Source organism: Cynoglossus semilaevis, chromosome 5, assembly GCF_000523025.1.
Source record: "Cynoglossus semilaevis isolate Cse_v1.0 chromosome 5, Cse_v1.0, whole genome shotgun sequence".
Lineage (NCBI taxonomy): Eukaryota > Metazoa > Chordata > Actinopteri > Pleuronectiformes > Cynoglossidae > Cynoglossus > Cynoglossus semilaevis.
In genome coordinates this window covers 4,890,720-4,901,355 of record NC_024311.1, presented here as the reverse complement: position 1 = coordinate 4,901,355, position 10,636 = coordinate 4,890,720, and the positions used below count along the sequence as shown (strand labels likewise).

The window sequence follows — 10,636 nt, the reverse complement described above, 5'->3', positions numbered from 1 at the left end:
CCTACCAAAATGCTACGAAAAAACATTGTCGGAGAAAATTGCATGTGACAGTTTGCGGAGGATTTTCAAAGACTGCTAAGATGCCTCTAATTAACATTTGCGTTTGTATGCCCTTACGTGCTGATGATACGGTAATTAATAAAAGGTCATGAAAGACAGAAAAAGGCAGACACTGATCCTCACACACATTTGCGAAAATATCCATGACGTGAAAAAAAAGATTATTTTACAAAACAAAAAACAATGAGAGAAACTGAACTTGTACTTGGGACGAGGCTCCTCCTTAAATTGATTCCAATCTATAGTGTTCCCCAAGAGCAGACCACTGTATCATTGCGGCAGGGCAGACAGACACTCTGCTATGTGCCATGCTTCATGCGGCTTTCCTCCAGTGAACCAAGACGTGCGGCTGGTTTCCTGGCTAACTATGGATGTGGCACCAACTGATGGCAGGCGGTTGTTTTTGTCCCCTCCCTGTAAGAGGCTCACCTCTGCCCGTGTGCATGCAAACCAGTATATAAATTGCTGAATCAGTGTCAGTGATAGAGTGATGGCAGAGGAGGCGTCGTAAATCACAGCAAGCGTTCCCGGGGTGAAGACACAGGCTGTCGTGTCTGAGTGAGCGTTGCGCTCCTGAGCTAATGAATACCTTCATCTGGCCCCGACAGTCAGCAGATTGCCCCGCGTTGATGGATACTGTCAGCCGCTCGCCACACCACATTTCATTGCACAATAAACATGGTTGTCAAAACCAAACAAAGTGAAATCAATTCATCGTGTACAGTGAGTGCATGCTAAATGAAATTAACGTACTGTGAGGCCTGTGTGGCAGCAAAGGTAGTGTATTATTTCTGGATTGATGGCAGCTTTAGGGGCCGTAGCAAAGTGTCTGCATTCATTTTAATTTCCTTTTGGATGCAGATTTTGAGACTGTGAGTTGAAATAAGAGCAGAAAGAGATGGAAGGCTTTTCTACAGTTCCATAAAGATTAAATGTATTTTTTATTTTATTCTCAAGTTTATTAAATGATCTATTGTTATATCATTCTACAGCGATTTTTGCCACATATCAAATAGTTTGTGAGAAAGAGATTTCCTTTTCCTTCATTGATGTTTTCATACGTTGATATTCTAACTCTTTACCTTAATTTTCGACCAGGATTTTTTAAATTTTTTTATAAATCGTTTTATTGTGCAGATCCTTGTTCTTGTGGGAACATTTTTCAGGTCCCCACTACAAAGAAGGAAGTCTTTTTAATGATTTCTAAAAATTGAAATTAAGGGTGGGTTTGGGTTAAGATTAGACAACATTTGTAATTAAGATTAGAACATAGTGTTGAGTGCATTAGGTTGATGTGAAGTACTAAAAAACCAGAGTGTGTGTGTCCGTGTGTGTGTGTAAACCCATTAAAGTGATTAAGCTCTGAAAGAATCGGGTTTCAAACTTCGAACCTAAAACATTTTTGTTCACATATCCCAGCCGCGCTCCCTCGCAGTTCTTAGCAGGTAGACGTATAATTACATTTACTGTACGCTGCCATTCCGACACTTGTCTCCAGTAATGGCTCTGACAAGAGAGTAACTCAAACAGAGTTAAAGCTGTACAGTGTTTCCAGTGATTAGAGCAGTTTTTCTGTCCCTGCTCTGCCTCATTAAGAGTTTCATTCTGTTTATCCACTGAAATAATAATAATAGAAATCAAACCCCAGGTAACATGTGCCAAAGCTGCTACTGCGATGGTCTAATGAGAAGACTTCACATGTGGATGATGAAATATGCATGAGTCATCCAGAGCTTTCTTTTCCAGATTTGAGATCATTAAAGATGTATCGTAGCATATGGAAGGGCTTTTTTTTTTTTGTCTTCTTTTTCAAGCGTTGTTTATCAACATGTTTTTGTTTGTTTAAATATTCATACTGCTTTTATTTAATTCTTTCACATCTTACATTTAAAGGGCAGCAAATGTGCATGCAAACAGAAATCATTATCAGTCTGATGTACAGTTTAATACTGGGAGAAACTCTCCTATGCTGATTGTGAATGCCCTGATTGAGAAACGGCTTTTTTTTTTCAGAAACGGCACACTCTCATCTGGTTTGTTTGTTTGTGTGTGTGTGTCTGTGTGAGTGTGTGTGTGTCTGAGAGAGAGAGGAAAGCAGGGGAATGTTTGTCTGAATATATAAAGAATGTTTTATTAAGATTTTCCAGGCTTGAAGTACTGTATGTGATACTCATGTTGACACTCTTGAACTGAAAGCCAAAGAAGTCCAAGGCTTTTTCTTTCATATTTCAGTTCTAAATAAATATTGTATTTACTTTTTTACTTATTAAAATACAAGATGCTGATGTTTTTCTTTACTATCTATATTTTTATTATATAGTTCCTTTGTTTGCAGTTACATTGGCCACTCTTTTAAAACAAAACTTTTATGGAAATGGCATCTACGAAGGAGAGTTAAAAAAAAAAGGCTCATCATTTATTGGATGCCCTGCCGTGCTCTCTCTTCTTGTTCCTGCTCTGGCTATTCCAGGGGCCAAGGAAGTCAATGGCTCTTCAGTTAAACCCCAACCCTATTATTATTGGCCAACAGGAGGTGCAGCATCCATCGAAGCGAGAGTCTTCAGGGAATCTCGAGGAAGGAACAACAACGAACCCCACATCAAGAGGCCAATGAATGCGTTCATGGTTTGGGCCAAGGACGAACGCCGCAAGATCCTGCAGGCTTTTCCTGACATGCACAACTCCAACATCAGCAAAATATTGGGTAGGTCTTTCTAAACCAAACAATACAACTTTTGTTAGGTGAATCAAACAGTAATGATAATGAACTAAGTAAGGCCTGAAAGATATAACGAAAAAGATGAATGCATATGAATGTCAGATTGATAGAAAATACAATTGATATCCTATGACTGTGGTTTGTATCATGTCAGAAAAAGAAGATTTAGTGCAGACCAAAGGCACAGAAAAAAACAGATATTTGGTGTTAACCCAAATATTTTCATCCATTCTTACCAATATTACATGATTATGCTAATATCGGGCCGATATTGGTCAGCCAATACTATCGGACATCCCTATTTTTTACATACAATAGCTATGTTAGATAGAATGTTTGTCGTCTTCCTGTAAACCACTTCCACCCAGTCTACAGATGGATTTATGGCCCATCGCTAACGTAAGTGTTTGTCATGAAAAATGACAGGGGCTAAATGGGTCTTGCCCTCTCAGCATTGGAGTCCATATATCAATGGTGTTAAAAGTACCGTCATTCACTACCTTCTGGGCCCGGACTATTTACTACACCGTCGTAGATGTGTCTTTTTTTTCTGTATGCTATCAAAATACATGTTAGATAATTGTGTGATGTGAAAAAAAAATTGTAAAACCATCTGCTGTCATTTAGGTTCTCGATGGAAGTCCATGTCGAACCAGGACAAGCAGCCATACTACGAGGAGCAGGCCCGTCTGAGTAAACTCCACCTAGAGAAGTATCCCAACTACAAGTACAAGCCCCGACCTAAAAGAACCTGCATTATCGATGGAAAGAAGCTACGCATCGGAGAGTACAAGCAGATGATGCGCTCACGGCGACAAGAAATGCGGCAGTTCTTCACCGTAGGGTAGGCAGGAAGTTAAAAAAAATTATACTCATTTGACACTTGTGCTTTCATCCATACCTTTAATTATAAACTGTTTTGTTTTAAATTCACTTAAGCTTTTCAATAGTTGTGTCTTTAATGGTAGACAATTGCAATCATTTAGTGCAGGGTGAAGTGCAGATGTTATTACAGAATAGAAGCTGTAAGTGTAGGCTTACAGAAGCCTGGAGGGCAGCAGTCTGAAGCTTAACACTTAATTTACTGTGTGTGGTTTAGCAGGAGAAGCCTTCTCCAGGTGTTCCCATGTCACTCATAAGCTTCAGCGCCTGGACTATCAATCATCCGGCACAGCGGCAGACGAGAGCTACGCTGACCGTGTATTGGTTTTATGTCACCAATAAACTGGGTAGTGTTTCTGAACAGCTCAAAACGGGAGCTATCAGGAGAAAGCCCTCTTTTCCCAAATCATTTTCACAGAGCCTTTGGCTCCGTGCTCACTGCTGCGGGAAATGCCTAATTCAGCCATCTCAGTGAAAGTGTGAAAAAAAATGTTGTTAAAAGTGTTTTTCTTAGCAGAAATAAGGAGCTTTCCTAGTGGGAAAAAAAAAAAAACTCAACCGTGACATTAAGTGACTTAACTGTTCAGTGATTGGTACACGGGCCCCACCTGGCCACCGGACAACTGTGTTGTCATTGGTTGTTCCAGCACTGTGATATTTAAACTGTAATGGTGGCTGTAGGAAATGTATGCTTTTAATTTTCACAACTGCCTCTGTCATTGTGAATATCTAAAGCAAATAGTTACTTTATGTTTGTTTGTTTTTGGTTCTGTTCTTTACAGTCCACAATGAGTTCCTTTCATCATACTGTACTTTTTTACTCCTACTCTACTACTTACCTTGTCATCTCCTATTTTCTTTGTTTTTCTGTCCACAAGCCACCTTAATTGACAAAACCACATATTTTTTCAGAAAAACCCAAGGAAACGTGATTGAGACAATGACAGAAACCGGTTTTATTATTTAAGGAAGAACAAACCTCATGTTAAAAATACTCACGTAACACATAAATAAACATAAATATATATAAATATACATACAATCATGACCACCAAAAATAGTGAATTCTAGAAAAAAAACGTATTTCTTTTTGTATCTATACAGACAAAAAAATACACAAATAAATCCTCTGCATTCCCTCCATAGCTATCGATTCTATATTATCACATTGATTTTATATATATATATATAATATTATTATTATTATATTAAACATAGACAAGACTGTAAAATTGATTAACAGTGCAGTTGTTAATAATATAAATATATATTTTAATTCTGCATACAGGCAGCCACCACAAATTCCCATCACAACCAGTGCCAGCATGGTTTATCCCGGTGCCATCACCATGGCGACCACCACACCGTCACCTCAGATGACGTCAGAGTGCTCAAGTGCTTCAGTGAGTCCTGAGCCATCCATTCCTGTCATTCAGGCCACTTACAACATGAAGGTGGAGCCCATCAGCATGGCGAACAACAACGAGGCGGTCAACGGCGAGGACGACATGGACATGTACGAGGACTTCGAGGACGAGCCCAAATCAGACTATAGTAGTGAAAATGACACACAAGAGCCGGTCAATGCCAACTGAGACGAGTGTACCAGAAGAGGCCAACACAAACACAGTACTGACCCAGGAGGATGCACAGAGGGACGACGTGATCTGAGGGAGAGCAAAATAAAATGTCAAAAACACAAAAATAAGAACAAAGTTGTATCAGTTGGGAGCCAGCATGCATATGTGGCTTCAAAAGCTATTTGGTCTTAAGTATTTCTAAGAGTGTGTGAAGCAGTTTGGTTGTTGTTGTTGTTGTTGTTGTTTTTATTATCATATTTGTTCACCATGTTCATGGACATTTTACACACGGTTAGGTTAACGCCTAGAACAAAAGACAGAACTTGAAAGAAAATATATTTAAAAGAAATGTTCAAAATAACAACAGTTGAATCACAATTTTAGCAGTAATTTAAACATGTTGGAAATTAGATGTTCAAGATGGGAATAATATATTAACTCAGGTAAAGTGTGCCAGTCAACAGCTTGTGAATGTTGAAATCTAGAGTGAGTCTGGCAGATTACTGGATTACCAGAACAAAATGTCTTTTTTTCTCTCTTTTTTATTTGGCAATTTCAATTTCTAGTCAAGGAAATTATTATTATTATTATTATTATTATTATTATTATTATTATTATTATTATTATTATTATTATTATTATTATTATTATTATTATTATTATTATTATTATTATTATTATTATTATTATTATTATTATTATTATTATTATTATTATTATTATTATTATTTGCCAGTGTGCCCGACAGTTTTTTTTTTCTTAAAGGTTAAAGTCTTAGCCAAATTTCTGCCGAAACACTTCAATCCATGGTCCACCCAACCAGCAGCACCACAGTAGTCCCTGAACTAAGGAACTTGGGAAAAAAAGTTAGCTCTGTAGAAATCTACAGTATGTGGCATCTGTGATGGCTTCATCACTCTGTCTTTTCTCCAGGCGCCTAATGCAGTGATCATTAATGTAATTGACCAGCACTTCCATGTCCTCAACCATGTCCACGTACAACATCCCAGCATCCTTCATTCTTTTCAAGCGCTTCAGCCAAATCTGACTCAACCACGTTTTAGCCAGACTGTCCCTAATTAGTCCGAGGATGATAAAGGCCTCCAATCTGTGGGATTAGAACCACAGTGAAAGGCAGCTTTGGGGGAATTACAATTCTAAATCAATGTTGTACAGTGTGTAGTCACAGGATATTTTCAGTTCTTTAGCTCCATTTGAATGGCAGCACTTAGGTGTTTTTAGTGATAAATCTTGAAATGACACAACAAAGTCTTAAAGCAGAGCACAGTCGTTGAGTGGGTGCAAATAGACGATTGATACTGAAGCAGTCTTAAAGAAAAATGTTAAAAATCACGTTTAATTCCATTTAATACAGATGATACTGGAAACAAGAGTTGGATTTTACATCTTAGCACTTAAAATCATTCTCTTTCTGTCAACTATGAGCCTTTTTCTGCCCAAACCTTATCAGCTTTTGGTATGCACTTATCTCTTGCAGTTAAAGATAAGAACATGCAATCTCTCCGAAACAAGGACAAAGTTTTTATCCAGATTTAGGCAAAAAACAAAACAAAACAGTGACCTTCTGGAGGCCGCAGCTACACAAAGCTCCTCCAGTGGTCAAGGCCTTGATATTGGAAACTCAGATCCTCTTTACACGGCTAAAGGTATAAGTGGCTCCACCTCCCTGCCCCTCATGCCCTGCCCTGCTCTGCTCTGACCCCGGTCTATGGCAACCTCAGCACCCAGGGGGCACCATCTGGCTTAGGGAAGGCAAAACACCAGGGAAAGATGAGGAAACAATACAAATGGGTGTGTGTGCCAGTCATTGTGCTCTCCATCAAAGTGCTGGAAGTACGGCCTCAACAGGGCTCACACCCTGGGCCAATCACCAGGCACTGGCGAGCAGATGGAACAAGTACATCAAGCTGTGGGGGATTATTAAAATGACTGACGACTGGATATCATCTGAAACACAGCATTATTAATGCATGATTCCAGCCATTCCCCTCACTTGCCCTTGAACCTGTCCATTCAGAGCAGAAGCCACACTTTTCTGCAGGATCTGACGGCTGGTCACTGTATTTAAATAATCCCACTGCTGCTCTCTTCATTTTTCTCCTATAGCGCTGATAAATGCAGATGGTTTATTCAATCTGTGAGCACCGCACCTTTTATGGTTTTATCACCATCACTCATTTACACCAGGCTATTCTTTCTACTCTGTTTAGAATCGATTTTATCAAGTTTTTCCTGAGCAATTCCTGTTTTTTTTTCTTTTAAGTCACGACTTTTGTATGTTGCTCTCCTTTCAAGGTGCAAAAAGTACATTTTAAGGACGCTCTCTAAAGAAACCCGAGAAGACAACTTCCCTCATCATAAAAAAAAAACTCTTTGATATTTTAAAGCTGTTTGCTCCTGTTTGCTGGTGGTTAGATAGATATGTTTGTGAGTGTAAATATTTTAATGACCATGCCACAATCCTTTTGTTGGCTGATACGTATCATGGACTCTTCACAGAGCTGAAACTTGACTGTGCTAACACGGATAAAAAAGGTTATAAAAAAACAAAAACAAAAACAAAAACAAAAAAAATAACATGAACTCACGGGGAGACAATGTTTCAGAAGTGTTATAAGCACTGGATTTAAATGGTATTTTTTATCAACTCTGATTAATGTGAAGCTGTTTGAGAAAATCATGAACAAACAATTTGCCAGCTGGATTCAAGTGGATTTGCTCACGCAGTTGCCAGATTTTTCGTCTTTTTTTCCCAATCTAGTTTGTTTATTTATGCAAAAAAAAAAAAAACAAACAAAAAACACATATGATGAATGAAGACTTTGCTCTAAGCTTCAGGCTAAGGCTGCCTGGTGGAGACACTCAGCACAAGAAAGTGAGCAGAAAAATCAAGAGCGAGGCTCAGTTTAGCCGTGAAACACTAGATTTTAGCCCATTGTATATTGTATTTGAGACTGTAGATTATCAACATATTGTATTTATTATTATTATCAGCCACCTCCGGCTCTAAAACGGTCTTAGAACAAACAAAACCATGGACAATCACAGAAAACAAGCAACGGGCGTGATGAATTTGGAGCTAAGCATTGTTTTGGCGGGAGAATTCACCATCTCATTAGGAAATTTATTGTAAATAAAGGAAAATATATGTTTTTGTTCATTAGTGAAGTACAATAACTTATGTATTTGGCTGTCCTAAGGTTTTATTCTGTACATGGTTTCATGTTTTTAAGAACCTGACAAGTCACTGTACCTCATGTGGATGCTGAATTTTACCGCTCATTGGAAGAGAGCGGTATTGGACCTGAGACAGAGACAGAGGCTCCTCATTTGCTCACATTTTTACGTAGTTTCCCTGGACTATTTAAAGCTGTAATAGTTAGCCTATTTAACGCAGAGGAGCTAATTTAAATAAGCTACTCATTTGAACAAAGAGCACTTGACCCTGACACCTTTTCCTGCCCAATCACAATACAATGCTGTACATCTTAGTTTTTATCGCAACAATTTCTTATGAGTGCCATTTTGTCCCAGGAAACCCACATGCACCAGAAGTTGACTAAACCATTTCTTTATGGTTTTTTTTTCGTATTAATTACAAGTTTCACAGCATTTAAAGTTGTTTTACAAGGTCAAAATACACCAACATACAGCCCTGGGTTAATTCTCACCATTTTCATGGTTGATAGGTTTTATACTGAACACATGTCATGTGACCTATCTGCCAAAGTTTGCTGCCAATTCACCTTTTTGACATGCAGAAGCTTGTATGCTGTTTAACATGAAATTACTGTAATTTGAATTTTTTTTTGTCACTTCTGTCTGAACATTGTGATTTTAAATGATGGGAATGTTATCTGTGTTCATTAATTTAATCAGCACAATTCACTGACATGCTGGACTGACATGCTAGCTGCTGTTCAGAAGTGTTTTTCGTTCAGGGCAATGTTTATACTTGTCTTTGGTACTTTTGCTTCTGTTAGACACGTCTCTCAAGCAACACTGTGTGTGGCTCTTCAATCACTGGAGCCATTGTTCTTAAATTGCTGGCAGCCTGATAAGATTTTCTGCATTGATTTTTTTTTTTTTCCGTTTGTTTGTTTGTTAATGTGTTTCTGGCAGGTACCTACGTAGGCCCGTGGCAAGTATTGTTGGGGTGTAATTGGAAGATTTAAAAAAAAAAGAGTACATTGTGTCTGTTGCTGCTTTTAAAAAAAAGTTTATGTCTGAATATGTACATAGTTTATCATAATATCCTGTACAGTCCAATGTAAAGTTTTTAATTCAACCTTAAAAAATGTTGCCATCACAGTTCTGTTCACGTTTTTTCTTTATACAGTACAAGAGATCAAATATTTGCTAGGGTTATAATTGCGTACAAAAAAAAGAAAGAACAAATACTTTTTAATGTTTCTTTTGTTTGTTTTGCTTGGCTTCAAGTTGTACACCAGCGAATCTTTGGTTTCCATGTGCAGTCCTGACGTGAGGTAAAAAAATAAAAATGAATCATTTTACAGTGGTGTGTCTGTGGAGATGAACCTTCTCCACTTTAGTGATATTGAAACATTATATCATTTTAAATCAAAGTCGATGAGATGTGCAAATACCACAGAAATGTGGAGATGAAGCACGGATGAATTATTGCCACAGGTTGGATTCAGGCCTGTTATATTGTGACACCGGTTTTTAAATGTAATAAAACAGCAGTGGCCTGAACGCCTGCCTGTTTAAACTCATTTACCTCAAGAATCTTAAAAATATTATCCTGTAAAAAGACAAGACATCGTGTCACACGAAGCTTCTCACATCACTCCATCTTTTGTACTGCTGTTGACACTTACAAATTAAAGAGACCTTTGTTTTAACAGGCTTGTTTTTTCATTGTGTTTATCATTTTATGTGCAACTGTGCAGACACTCTGCAAAGATATTTCCGTCACAAACATCATACTTGACACTAAATACATTTAACTTTAAAGATAAATCTCCAAAATATTTTAAATTAGTCATTAAATCTATAACCCGACAAACTCATTGAAGCATAACTTCATTGTTTACATGTAAATATGTTTTTAGTAATTTTAATGAAATTTGCGTAACATGTTTCTATTTTGTCAACATTATGGAGAAGTTTGTAGCAAAATGTTTGTAATTGTATACAAAAAAGTTTCTCAACAAAATAAAGCATTTTGAGAATTATTTTAGAATTATTAAAAAATTGAGAATTTTCAGAACTTCATTGTTTACATGTAAATATGTTTTTAGTAATTTTAATGAAATTTGCGTAACATGTTTCTATTTTGTCAACATTATGGAGAAGTTTGTAGCAAAATGTTTGTAATTGTATGCAAAAAAGTTTCTCAACAAAATAAAGC

At 37.4% G+C, this 10,636-nt stretch overlaps 1 protein-coding gene across 7 annotated transcripts in view; it reads left to right on the top strand.

The window, feature by feature from the left end:
- sox6 (SRY-box transcription factor 6) overlaps positions 1-10,127 on the top strand; it is a 136,715-nt gene extending 126,588 nt beyond the window's left edge. For 6 of the 7 annotated variants that reach the window (XM_025055445.1, XM_025055444.1, XM_008310058.3 and 3 more), the window contains 3 exons: positions 2,591-2,764; positions 3,407-3,623; positions 4,950-5,256. In XM_025055445.1, the coding sequence (XP_024911213.1) occupies positions 2,591-2,764; positions 3,407-3,623; positions 4,950-5,256 (698 nt within the window). Of the gene's footprint in view, positions 1-2,590; positions 2,765-3,406; positions 3,624-4,949 lie in introns of all 7 variants that reach the window. The other variant, XM_025055441.1, reaches the window with a different exon arrangement.
- The last annotated feature ends 509 nt before the right edge of the window (positions 10,128-10,636 follow it).